We start from the raw sequence: 13,732 nt of genomic DNA on the forward strand, positions 1-13,732 counted from the left end.
AGAAAGTTAAAAGCTCATCAGTTATTGGCAGTTTGGTAGTCTGAGTTAAATGAGCTCAGCCATTAGTCTCTATGACAGTCTGATGCAGAGTTATGAGCTCATAAAGTTTGATCCCATGTTAAGTCAATGAGAGTCTTTTGTAATGGAAATCTACGGGACAGTTCCTAGGGTGCAGTATGTGGTAGTTAGGGGTGTGGCTAGAAAGTTAAAAGCTCATCAGTTATTGGCAGTTTGGTAGTCTGAGTTAAATGAGCTCAGACATTAGTCTGTAGGACAGTCTGATGCAGAGTTATGAGCTCATAAAGTTTGATCCCATGTTAAGTCAATGAGAGTCTTTTGAATAGAAGTCTATGGGACAGTTACTAGGGTCAAAAAGTGGTTGCTAGGGCGTGGCTAGAAAGTTTAAAGGTGATCAGTCATTGGCAGTTTGATAGTCTGAGTTAAATGAGCCCAGTTAGAAGTCTGTGTGACAGTCTGACGCAGAGTTATGAGCTCACAAAGTTTGATCCAATGTTAAGCCTATGGGATTTTTCCGACAGTCCCGGGACGTTTTTCGGAAAACCGAAAGTCTGATCAGTCTGAGGAGATATAGCAACACGAGTCAGAATAGTTTGGAGGTCTGGAGCGAGTTTGGTGGTAATAGCTCAAAAGCTCTAGGAGGAGATAGAGTCAGAAATTTAGTCTCAGAAGAATAATAAAAAATATAATAATAAGTTTAAATAGCATTTCAGTAGTCTGGCTTTGACAAGCCAGCCTAATAAGTTTAAGTGAGATAACAGTATGTTGGCTTTTCAAGCCACCATAATGAATGAATGCTTCAGCAGTGTATCACTCCGCCCACAGCAGTTAATGCAGCTGGGTCTGTATGTAGGCACTAGATTTAAAGCTGTATGAAAACTCCGCGCTTGCTCTTTTGAACTTTATTTCAGAAAGCCTAGTTTAATGAATTAATGAAATACTCTTTCATGCTATATTTGTTTATAAATGTCTAAACTTGTCATTTTAGATCAATCTAAAGGGAGAGTTCTCTTGTTTCTAAGATATTTTGAAGAAAGCTAATCACAAGTGATGACCTCCATATTTGTTTCTCCTACTATGGAAGTTATGGTTAGGCCAACTGCTTTTCAGCATTCATCAATATCCCCTGTCTGCAACAGAAAGTTTAAAACCACTTGAGGGTGCAGTCAACACAGTTGTGGTTTAATGATCCCTTTAAACACATTTATACACTCACCAGCCACATTATTAAATACACCTTACTACAGTGTTGGACCCCTTTTGCCTTCAGAACTCACGGGGAGAACATGCAAACTCTACACAGAAATGCCAACTGGCCCAGCCAGGACTCGAACCAGAGACCTTCTTGCTGTGAGACAACATACACGAACACACAAAGCTGTATTGTGCAAATGCATTCTCTCAACACACAGACACTGCAGGAAACAGGATGCAAAAATAGTTTCACAATAATTTGTATTGGTGAATAAATCACAAAAATCATACTTTACAGTAAAATAAAAAAGACATTACAGTACTGAGATAGGCTTAAATGAAATGAACAATGACACAATACGACAGAACAAAAATCATAATGCTCCTAAAACAAAGATATATATTTTCTTAATGGAGTGAATGGCATTAGCTTTCCCTCCGCTTTCCATCTGTAGTGAAATAAGACTTGGGATTTGTTAGATTCTCTTTCTGCATCAAGGCATCTTATATACAAAAATCTCTTTCAAAACTTCTTTCATTCATTCATATATAGATATATTCTATTATCCAATAAAATAAAAAAGGGAAAAGCAAAGCTCATTTCCTTGTAGAAACCATTTTACCATCAAACTAAACGGTCTTTCTGCCTTTTCTGAAGACATTTAAGACGAATTACCATGTGAAAATCAGATCTGTGATTGTGTAGATATAAACTACAAAAAGAAACACAACGGCACTTAGTGCTCACAATAACAAACTCTCTCTGTCCACATTAAACTCACGTTAAAAAAGCTAATATATAATCTAGCACAGCTTAGATAGTCATGACACATACAGCTGTGCTCGAACGTTTACACAAACCCACTTAAAGTATCTGTTAAAATGACAAACAAAATAAGAGAGATCCTACTAAATGAATGGGTTTTTTTTTTAGTTGGTAAAGTCCTGAGGAAGATATTTTACGTAAAAGATGTTCACAAAAAACAAAACATAAATAAAATATTAAAAATAACTGTGTGCAAAAGTTTACACACCCCTAGTTTTCAGTGCTGTGTGTGTTTTTCATGTGTTTTTCTCCTTTGTGATGATTGTTCACAAGTCTCTGGTTTGTTCTCAACAGTTAAACATCTGCTGTTCTACAGAAAAATCCTCCATGTCCTGCAGATTCTCCACTTTTCCAGCATCTTCTGTTGATTTTAGCCTCTTCCAGCATTGAATCTATGATTGTAAATTCATCTGAGGATGATTGAGGGATTTAAACATGACCATTAAAATAGGATAAAACCCTCGCTGATGCTCCAGAATAAGAAACAAAGCATCAAGAGCCAGGGGGGTGAAAACTTTTACACAATGACGATCAGGGTAAATTGCATCTGTTAAAGATGCAGGAATCTTCTGATATTTCCGAATGGCACTACTAAATGTAAAACAATAACATTTCTACTGAATACAATTGAAATGTGGAAGACTTCATTGGGTGTAAAAGTTTTCACCCCCAGGGTCTAAATGCCTTGCTTTTCCTTCTGGAGCATCATCAAGGGCTTAATACCAGGGATGTCAAACTCAGTTCCAAAAGGGCCGCAGCTCTGCACAGTTTAGTTCCAACCATAATAAAATACACCCGATCAAACTAATGAAGTCCTTTAGGCTTGTTTGAAACCTGCAGGTGAGTGTGTTGGAGCAGGGTTGGAACTAAACTGTGCAGAGCTGCTGCCCTCCAGGAATTGAGTTTGACATTGCTGGCTTAAACCTTTTGTTTAATAGTCATATTTAAGTCCCTAAAACACCCTTAGAGTGAAAAGATGAATCTACAATCATACATTTCGTCTGGAAAAGGCAGAAGAGATGCTGGAAAAGTGAAGAATCTGCAGGACATTGAGGATTTTCCTACTGTTTAACTGTTCAGTACAAACCAGAGACGTGCGAACAACCATCACTAAGCAGAAAAAAGCTTGGAAAACACACATTATTAAAAACCTGAGGAGTAAACTTTTGCACAGGGTTGTTTTAATTATTTAAGCTATGTTTTTGTCCTTGTGAACTATATGTGAATGCCTTTTAAGCAAAATATCTTACACTGTAAAATGTTTGTGTCTCGTTTCTAGTCCAAATATCTACAAACTAGTTAAATTAAGCAGCATTTTACAGACAAGCAATAAATATAGTCTTGTTTTCAGATATAGAGAGTCAAAATTAAGTGAGTTTTTCATTAAAACAAGCAAAATAATCTGACAATGGGGTAAGCAGAATGATCTTGATGTTACTTTTGATGTAAGATTACTTCACTGACACCATTGGCAGATTGTTGAGCTCGTTTTAAGAAAAAAAAAACACCTAATTTTGACTCAATATTTCTTAAATCAACATGATTTGTTTTGCTTGTCTCAATAAATGCTTCTCAATTTAAGAATGTTTTGACATTCAGACTACAAACAAGACAAAACAATGCAAGTTAAAAAACTAGAAATAAATCTAGAAATCATCAAGGGGTGTGTAAACTTTTGAGCACAACAATGCTCACTAATAATCCAAAAGCGTAAACCCTAATCTGTGCCGGTTCTTCAAGAGGAAAGTTTAATCTACTGTGCAAGTTCAGTTCTGCATAGACTCTCGTGTCAGAAACATCCGACGCGCTAAATATGCATAGCACACTGCGTACAATCAGCCTTCTGCACCACCAATGGCTGTACTCAGATCAGATTTAAAGGGACCAACAGATATTTACACTGCATACAATGCCTTTAGACTTAGTGTTTTAGTCTCGTTTCTAGTCCAAATATCTACGAACTAGTTAAATTAAGAAGCATTTTACAGACAAGCAATAAATACAGTCTCGTTTTCAGATATGAGTCAAAATAAAGTGAGTTTTTTTATTAAAACAAGCAAAATAATGTGAAAAATAAGACTATTTTGCTTGTTTTAATGAACAACTCACTTTAGCTTGACTCATTGTTACTAAAAACAAGACTATATTTTCTCCTTGCCCTGAAAAAGCTTCTTGATTTAAGATTGTTTAGATATTTGTACTAGAAACGAGACTAAAACTCTAAGCGTGAGAGCATTTAATGCAGCGTATCTCCGTTTTCAATCCTGACATCATTTTCTTCCCAGAATTATTTTGCATAACTTCACGCCATCAACAAATGTGGACAATGTTTCTGGGAAGCGGACGATGGGCTACACAACGATAATGCTAATAATTACAGTGACTGTGTGCTAGCAATAGCTTTTTTGTTTATGTCTCAGAGTCCTGAGGGGGTTTTCTTAAAGGGATAGTTCACGCAAAAATGAAATTATATCATTATTTACGCATCCGTCACTTGGTTCAAATCTTTAAGAGTCTCTCTAATCTGTAAAACACAAAAGAAGATGTTTTGAAGTATGCTGAAAACCGGTAACCATCGACTTCCATACTATTTCTATTTACTATGGAAGTCTTTGTTTAAAGTATCTTCATTTGTGTTTAACAGAACTAATAAAGGTTTAAAGCCTGCTTGACTGAGTAAATACTGAGTAAACGTTCATTATTGGCTGAACTCTCCCTTTAAATCAACCTGAATGTTAATATATCTCTAACTGATTATGTGTAAACGTCCTGGTGAGGGTCTCTCTGCTGTATTTTGCACCATATGATTAAATCTGCTCGGTTAATTCGTGAAGAGTAGTCCAGATATGATGATCTCCGTTATTCCACCGGGACGTTACGGATGAAAAAGCCTTTTTCTGTCCTTCCGGGAAGCATCTGAAATCCAGCGGCGCTGCTAGAGCGAAACACAACACATTATTATACACTGAAAACATTCATTAGTTTTCCTTCGGCCTTTTATTCATCAGGGGGCGTCACTGCGGAATGAACCGCCAACTATTCCAGCATATGTTTTATGCAGCAGATGAGCTTCCAGCACTGGGAAACACCCAAACAGACTCATTCACACTCATATACTACGACCAATTTAGTTGATCAGTAGTGCATGTGTTTGGACTGTGGGGGAGCACCAGAAACCCACGCCAAATAAACAAAGTACTGCGGATCAGTCTGTACTCACACAGGGCTAATCCTCCTCTTTTTTGCGTCTGGTTGTTGCGGGATGATCCCTTTCTCTCTCCTTTCTGCTGCTCGATCCCTGTATTTCAGCTGAAAGAAACAAAAGAGCGCCACCCAGAGGTCAATGCTTAGAACGTGTCAAACTTATGTGTTTATACAACAGTTCTGTCTGGTTCTGGAGGATAAAACTCTGCGTTAATTTTAAAGCACAGCGGATTAAATAAATATAAATCGGGTAAGTGACTTTCTAAGTTGATCTCTCTCTTTGTGTTGTACTTATATTAGGTCAAAACATATCGTGATGCATCTTTCCCCAGCACTAACACACACACACACACGAGCTTTCCTCTGGTCTTTGGGAAGGGTTATCATGAGCAGTCGTGTGTTGAAGAGAAGCTGAATCACCTCAGTTTCCGATCCCTCTTGTGTGTTTGACACTGTCGTTCTGGATCTCTTCTGCTCCAGGTTTTGCTGCACGTGAATAAACGCAGATATCAATAGAAATATACTGTTTAATTAATCCTATGTGAAATCAGTTCAGTACATCCTACAACGCATACACAAACCAAGAGCAAAGTTAAGAATGAGGATTGAGAAGTGCTGAGCTATTTTTCAAGCACTGAAACAGAAGATCAGTGTAGCTGGATGTGCCCGTGGTCAGATGTGAGGATCTTCACTCACTCTGTGCAGCTCGGACAGCTGCTGGTGTCGGATCAGAGCCTCTTTACTGGGGAACTGTCTCCGGCAGAGCAGACAGGCCAGTTTACACCAGTCCGTCAGACGCTCCTGCTTCTCTGAGCTCTCGTCCTCGCTGTCCGTCTCTACACTGCAGCCCGCCAGCAGAGCCTGAGGAGGACTCTAGAGAAACACACACACACACGCTGTCAAAACACTGACCACTGAACAATGTTTTTTGTTTAGTTTTTTTTTCTTGGACGTTGTTTTGTTGTGTGTTCTGTTTTATGTTACCTTTAACCTTTTTTTAGACATAGTAAGAGTTTTTCTGTGCATTTTTACATTTACGTTTAGTCGTTTAGCACACGCTTTGGTCCAAAGCGACTTACAATTGAGGAGGTATTCAGCGATTCAACAAGAAGAGTCAATATATAAATATAAATATATATACACACAACCCAAAATCAGAAAAAGTTGGGACAGTATGGACAACGGAAGCCCTATGTTAACAGTGTTCAGAAGCGCCATCAACTTCTCTGTGCTTAGAGGCATCTGGGATGGACTATCACACAGTGGATACATGTACTGTGCTCAGATCAATCAGTATTTCAGGAATTATTGGGAGAAATGGGCTCCGGAGCAAAGAAGAAAATGATCGTCCTGACTGTTACCAGCAACAAGTCCAAAAGCCAGGGTCTGTCATGGTATGTGGTTGTGTCGGTGGCCTTGGCAAAGGTAACTTGCTCTTCTGTGATGCATCCTTAATGCTGAACAGTACAGAGAGATTTCGGAGCACAACATGCTGCCTTCAACTCCAGGGACGCCCATGCAGAGTTCAACAAGACAATGCAGAACCACATTCTGCACACATTACAGAGTCCTGCTGCGGAGGAAGAGGATACAGGGACTGGACTGGCCTGCCTGCAGTCCCGACCTGTCTCCAATAAAGAATGTGTGGTGCATTTTGAAGCACAAAACATGCGACAATGAAGACCCCGTACTGTTGTCCACCTTAAGACTTGTTTGCAGGAAGAATGGGACAAAATTACCCCTGACACACTTCATCACTTGCTGTCTTCAGTCCCTAAACGTCTTTAAGTGTTGTGGAAAGGAACGGCAACATTACAAAGTGCTTTACTGATATAACTTTTTTGAAACGTGTTGACAGAAGCAAAAATGAAAAAGGTGTTTATTTACAACAACAAAAAAATTAAAATCACGAGGAACACAATACATAATGTTTTTGTATCGTCTGCAGTGAAACACAAGTCAAAGTCAATTTAGAAATCTCTACTTTCTGTTTTATTTGTGTTTTTCATACTGTCCCAACTGTACCAAAAGAGTGTGTTTTCTACAGGTGGTTTGTCAAGCTCACTCACCTCTGTGAGGCACACTCAAAAGTAATAATATTGAGGGGTTGTTGTGTGGTACGGAGGGGGAGAGAAAAGGGGCCGCTTTTGTTGACAGGGGATCAGGTGCTGCGTAAGAGATGGGATTTGAGTTGGTTTAAATGATACCAGTGAATCTGCAGTCTATTTGGGAATGGAAAGATCATCCCACCAGCGAGGAACAGTGAATGAAAAGGTTTTGGAACGTGACTTAAAGCCTCTCTACGTGTTTTACATCACACAAACGGTTTTAATATAGACAAAAGTTGCAACCCAGTGTTTCATGGTAAACTGCACATATAAAACAAAGATTAAAGGGCACCTATGGTGAAAAATCTACTTATCAAGCTGTTTGGACAGACATGTGTGTAAGTATAGTGTATTTACTGTCATATTGGGCTGATTTAAACACACACAGTCCTTTTTTTATTTTCAAATTGAACAATATAAAAGCGGTGGACCAATTGGAGCGGTTTTCAGAGCGACCGCAACTTGACATAGGAGTGCGGTCCCCCGCCCACCAATATTGATTGACAGGCGCGCATTAACATGTCTGCGTAGTAATGCATATAACTATATCAACAAGACAGGACGAGCGTAAAGCAACCAGGAAGAGAAGGTTTGTTCAGTTTGCTAGAATCTTCAATCATCATTAAACGTGATCAATAGTGAGTTTTACAGGTTTAAAATAAGCAGGAAACAAAACAACACAAAGCAAAGCCAAACGTGAAATTAAAGCAAGCAAGCGCATACTTCAAAGAGGACCTGCAATTTAAAAAAACACACCTCTCTGTCTTCAGGATGTTTGATCTGCTCCATCAGGATCTGTGGTCTCTCCAGTAAAGCGCCCTGTGAAGATCACACCATCACTTTAGACATATGGAAATCCTGTGTGTTTTCCCAAAGCCAGACATTAGTCAGAGGTGCAGCACTCCAACCTTCATCTCCAGGACGGCGTAGCCAGCGTCTGCACTGGCAGACTCCCGTCGGTCATCACTTCTGCTGTGGGTCATCAGCCGAGGGTTTGTGTTTACAGAGCGCCCGTTCTCCTTCTGCCGGTTCAGACTCTTGGCCCAGCGCTCCATGTCTTTGGCGATCTGAAGAAAAACCCAGAGATACGACATATTTACAAATCCTCACACTAATAAGTGCATGGTATGAGCTAAAATATAGTTCATGGTTTGAGTCATTTTATTTAAAGACACAGTAAACAGTTAATAATGAATAATAATTAATAATTATTCATCTATTAACAATGTTTTTTCAATCTTGAAGTTAGGTGTGTTTTTCTAAAATGCTCCTAGCTCATTTGTGTTTTGTGATATATAAAATAACACTGGGATAAAAATACACACACAATTAGGAAATGTAACGCTATCATAGACGTGGGTTTTATTTCAACAATATTATTAAATTCATTCCTTCACGGTGACAGAATAGAATCATGCAATTCCTTTAGATCGGCCTGTGCTGAAGAGTTTCTGGCTTTTATATGGAGTTCAGTGGAGTAAAACAGCAGATTATAGTGTGTGTGTGTGTGTGTGTGTGTGTGTGTGTGTGTGTGTGTGTGTGTGTGTGTGTGTGTGTGTGTGTGTGTGTGCTGTGTTCTGAGAGCTGAGGGGCTTTGATTTACTCGCATATCAAGATAAGTGTGCAAAGGTTCCTGTCATCCACACACACACACACACACACACACACACACACACACACACACACACACACACACACACACACACACACACACACACACACACACACACACACACACACACACACACACACACACACACACACACACACACACACACAAACAGATCATTACTTTGCAGTCAATAAATGTGTTTATAATGGAAGTCAATGGGGCAAAAACAGCCCCTAACATAACCAAAGGGTAGTTAATTTGCCCAGAGTTTTTGAGTTTTAAAAAGTTCCAAAGCCAAAATAAGATTGATCACCAAAAATCATCCCATTTGCTGAAAGTTGGGGTCAAATTAGGACTCCAAATCAGCCCAGAGTGGATGAAAATGACCCAACAGCACAGAAGGGCTCCACGGACACCCTGTAGTTATGTACACCTCAACATGCAGGCATTTCTGATGCCTTTGCAGTGAATGCAGTGGTAATGTACCTGCTGCGCGCTCTTGTTCTTGGGCTTGTCCTTCTTGTCTTTGCTGCTGTTTGGAGCTCCTGAAAGCTCATTGCCTGCAGAATCCTCAGACTGTGATGGGGCAGGAACATACGTGTGCTTTTCCCCATCCCAATACATGTACTGCTGCGTATGGGGATTAAAGTAGTACTGGAGGAACAGACAGAACACATTAGCAGCATCTGGACGTTTACATCAGAAGCTTCTGTTTTGTATGTTGCATTTTTTTTAGCGATGTGTTATTCATTTTCTTTTCGGCTTAGTCCCTTTTTTAATCTGAGGTCACCACAGTGGAATGAACCGCCAACTTATCTAGCATATGTTTCATGCACCGGATGCCCTTCCAGCTGCAACCCATCACTGGGAAACATCCATACGCACTCATTCACACACATACAGTACGGACAATTTAGCTTACCCAATTCTCCTGTACCACATGTGTTTGGACTGTGGGGGAAACCGGAGCACCCGGAGGAAACCCACGCCAACACGGGGAGAACATGCAAACAGAAATGCCAACTGACCCAGCCGAGGCATAAACCAGTGACTAGGGTTGTAACAATATACCGGTATGACGGTTTACCACGATTTGAATGTGCACGATTATCATACCATGAACAATTGCATATCAACGGTTTTAACCCTTAAAGACCGAGACAGCCGCCCGCGGCTAAAAAAAAAAAAGTATTGCTCTTAAATGTTTAATAACTTTTGATCCACTGATCCGATTCATACAATTCAAAGATTGGCATAAAGAAGAGAATCTCAGCTTTCCAGTGCTGTATTACATAACATTCGCGGATTTTCAGAGGCTCCGGAATCAGTGCGGTTACGTCATCAAAATTTGACAACGCTGATTTGACAAAGAAACGCTCGTCACTGTGTCTCCGGACAAACCAGACATGATACACTGATGCATTGTCCCTCCTCCATGCCCAGATTGGTTCAAACTCGCTATATCACAACCAATAAGCATAGGTTTCGCTTTTGTTTGTGGACCAACAATGAGCTTTTTGAACAACACGGAATGAAAGATTGGCTGTACATTTATGCGCGGCTAAATAAAACGCAAAAAAAAGTTTTGCATGAAATAATTCTCATACTAAGTATGTTTGCATGCACAGCAGCACAGAAACATGACAAAACAGTGACACAGCAAAGACCAACTGCTGCTCTTGCTGTTTTCAAAAGACGCAAATGAAGGTGAAGCTGTTTGTCTGCATTGCAGACAACCACATCCAAATCCATATCCACAGACAGCCATATCCATGCTGGCACATAAAACCTAAGGATGATCCATATTGAATCTAGTTTCGTTATGTAACTATTTAGAGTATAGTAAATATTTATATCTATTTTTTTACTGAGGATTTGCACCATGTTTATTTGGACTTTGACACATTATTTATTATTTTCTTATTTTTTTATTTGTTCATTGTAAGTGGTGTTGTTTATAGTAACTGAAAATATATTATTTGGAAAAAGTCAAATTTGCTTCACTGTTCTATTATTTTGTAACATTTGTAACATACCGTATACTGCGAAACCGTCAAACCGTGGTATTGTTTTAGACGATTATCATACCGTGAAAAATTCATACCGTTACAACCCTACCAGTGACCTTCTTGCTGTGAGGCGATTATGCTACCCACTGCACCACCGTGCTGCCTTCAAGCATTTTGTGTTTTATTGATGACAACAACATCGACTAGTCGATGTCAAATCGACTGAAAAATTAACATAAAAATCAACTTCAAAAAGTCCTTCAGCCCCTAATATATAGAATTTTCCCGAAAATACCAAGGATAGACTTTCTGAACTTTGCAAAACTCTCTAAAAGTTTGCAGAGTTCAGCTCTAAAACTCCTGTATGAACGTTTCTAGTGATCCCGAAGACCTTAACTGGTTTAGGAGAGTTAAAATGTGTCTGGATTACAGCTAAAGACGGGAAAAACCCCTGTGGTCTTCCTCTAAATCCACACTTTCATGAGGTAAAGCCAGCGCTGGACTCCTTCACAACACTATAATGATGAATGAGGGGGTATTATGTGTAATTTACACATTACACATGACCACAGCCGATTACTGTGCTGTCAAAAAACACCAGCAATAGATTTGGGAAACACTTTCTGAACTTTTGCACCAAAACTCCTGTGCCTCTCCCCTCCCTCCAGGACATTTACAGCACCCATCTCACCCGAAAAGCCCTCTGCATAACAGCAGACCTCAGCCACTCAATGCACAGCTACTTCAGTCTGCTGCCATCAGGGAGGAGACAGCGGAGTCTCCAGGCCAGGACCAACAGACTGAAAGACAGCTTCATCCATCAGGCTGTCAGGAAGCTGAACTCTCTCGCAGCTCTGCCACCACTTCCCTCTCCCTCCCCATGCACCTTTGGACTCTGACTCATATGAAAACACACACACATACACACTTACATCCGCACTGGTCAATTTACGCAACATTATATATACCTCTCTATTTATGATGACACTGTGACTTTATCATCATTCTCATGTTTATTTGCACTATATACTGTTCTATATCTGCACAACTCTGGTTTGCACTCGTTGCCATATGCCCTTAATGTCATTGTATTGTATTGTTTACAATTTTTTTTTCTTTTTTAGACTACATTTTATGTTTATATTTAGATATATAATTGTATTTATTGTAAATTCTTTCTTAAAACTCTACTTTTTGTATTAATATTATATGTTAGGCACCTAGGGTCTGAGAGTAACGTATTTTCGATTCTTTATATGTCCTGTACATGTGGCTGAGTTGACAATAAAGCTGACTTTGACTTGGCAGACAGCTCATACTTCATATGCTAGAAAGCCTTCGCACTCCTGTCCAGCTGGTGGCAGTAAAGATAATATTTAAGCATTAATAAAATGCAAAAAAAAAAAGTCTCTCGCCAAGTGTACACAAAACTATTTCTCAAAATATTTAGACTAATATTTATCTTGATTAAATAAATTTAAAAAAATTAAAAAATGAATCAAGTCACTACAGGAGAGCCTGGAGCCGCATCAGGCACTGTTTATTTTATTTATTTATAATTAATTGATTTGATTTACAGATGAATGTGCTTTATTAATTATTAGTGTATATTAAAAATATAACTATGACTCTTAAGTAAGTCAGATTGGATTCGAAGGAGAAGGAAGAAAGTCGTATACACCCAAGAAGCGCTGAGCGTGAGCAAATCATGAGCTAATTTTCATTTCTGACTGAACTAACCCTTTCACTCAGTGGTCTCAAAGTCAATTCCTGGAGGGCCGCAGCTCTGCACAGTTTAAGCCTGGTTTATACTTCTGCGTCAAGTGACCGGCGTAACCCACGGCGCATACAACGTGCATAGCTGTGCATTTATACCTCTGCTGCCTTCTCTGTTGGTCTGCATTAACACTTCCGAAACGCTAGTGGGCAGTGAGGTGTAAATGTTCCTCTGTGTCGAGTTTCTTCGCTGGTGTTTTGTTTTTCCTGAACACTTCCTGAATGTACAAGTGGCTCAAACTCGCTCATTTTGAGGCAGGAACCGGCGGACGTGCAACAACTTTAACCATGAGGTAAACACAAAACAAAACTTTCCATCTGGAGCTCCTTCACGAGACTCCACACTTGTAAACACTCGCTCTATCAGGCTCGAGCCGCTCTTGGTGCCGCCCAGACTCGTCAGCGGTACCAAGCCGACCAATCACAGAGCTTGCGCTACGCGTAGGTGCGACGTGTAGTTACATTAATCTGGTGTTTGATAAACTGTACAGAGCTGCGGTCCTTCAGGAACTGAGTTTGACACTCTTCTGGTGCAGTCTTATTTACATTACCTGTGAATTTGGGTCATAGTAGAGGCCGGTAAAAGGGTCGTAGTAATAACCAGAGCTCTCGTCGTACTGGTATGTGGACACGTCGGGATCCGCTATGAGAATGAGGAAAAACAGTTGATGCAGTTTAACTAAATGAGGCTGAAGACTCGTTAATATGCATGAGGTCAGCTTCATTAATATGCATGAGCTGAGCTGAATGTGGAGCTTACGGTACTGCTGGCACTCCAGAGCTGTTCCAGGTGTGGCTGGCTGGACACAAGCTGCAGGCTGAGGCTTCCCGATGATCTCCACAGATGTCTTTACACACACACACACAGATAGACACACACACACAGACACACACACACAGACACACAGACACAGACACACAGACACACACAGACACACACACACACGCACACACAGACACACACACACACACACACACACACACA

The 13,732-nt window shown here is 40.0% G+C and overlaps 1 protein-coding gene across 8 annotated transcripts in view; it reads right to left on the bottom strand.

The window, feature by feature from the left end:
- Positions 1 to 1,457: 1,457 nt before the first annotated feature.
- The window catches only part of rbm10 (RNA binding motif protein 10), a 38,579-nt gene continuing 26,304 nt past the window's right edge, over positions 1,458 to 13,732 (bottom strand). For 4 of the 8 annotated variants that reach the window (XM_073939648.1, XM_068216821.2, XM_073939647.1 and 1 more), the window contains 9 exons: positions 13,508 to 13,595; positions 13,299 to 13,390; positions 9,449 to 9,616; positions 8,259 to 8,417; positions 8,107 to 8,169; positions 5,939 to 6,115; positions 5,663 to 5,728; positions 5,259 to 5,347; positions 1,458 to 4,970 (listed from right to left, as the gene is read on the bottom strand). In XM_073939648.1, coding sequence (XP_073795749.1) covers positions 4,898 to 4,970; positions 5,259 to 5,347; positions 5,663 to 5,728; positions 5,939 to 6,115; positions 8,107 to 8,169; positions 8,259 to 8,417; positions 9,449 to 9,616; positions 13,299 to 13,390; positions 13,508 to 13,595 — 975 coding nt within the window. In that variant the 3' untranslated portion in view covers positions 1,458 to 4,897. Of the gene's footprint in view, positions 4,974 to 5,258; positions 5,348 to 5,662; positions 5,729 to 5,938; positions 6,116 to 8,106; positions 8,170 to 8,258; positions 8,418 to 9,448; positions 9,617 to 13,298; positions 13,391 to 13,507; positions 13,596 to 13,732 lie in introns of all 8 variants that reach the window. The other 4 variants (XM_073939646.1, XM_009296566.5, XM_073939645.1 and 1 more) reach the window with 1 other exon arrangement.

Source organism: Danio rerio, chromosome 23 (genome assembly GCF_049306965.1).
Source record: "Danio rerio strain Tuebingen ecotype United States chromosome 23, GRCz12tu, whole genome shotgun sequence".
In the NCBI taxonomy this organism is placed as follows: Eukaryota; Metazoa; Chordata; class Actinopteri; order Cypriniformes; family Danionidae; genus Danio; species Danio rerio.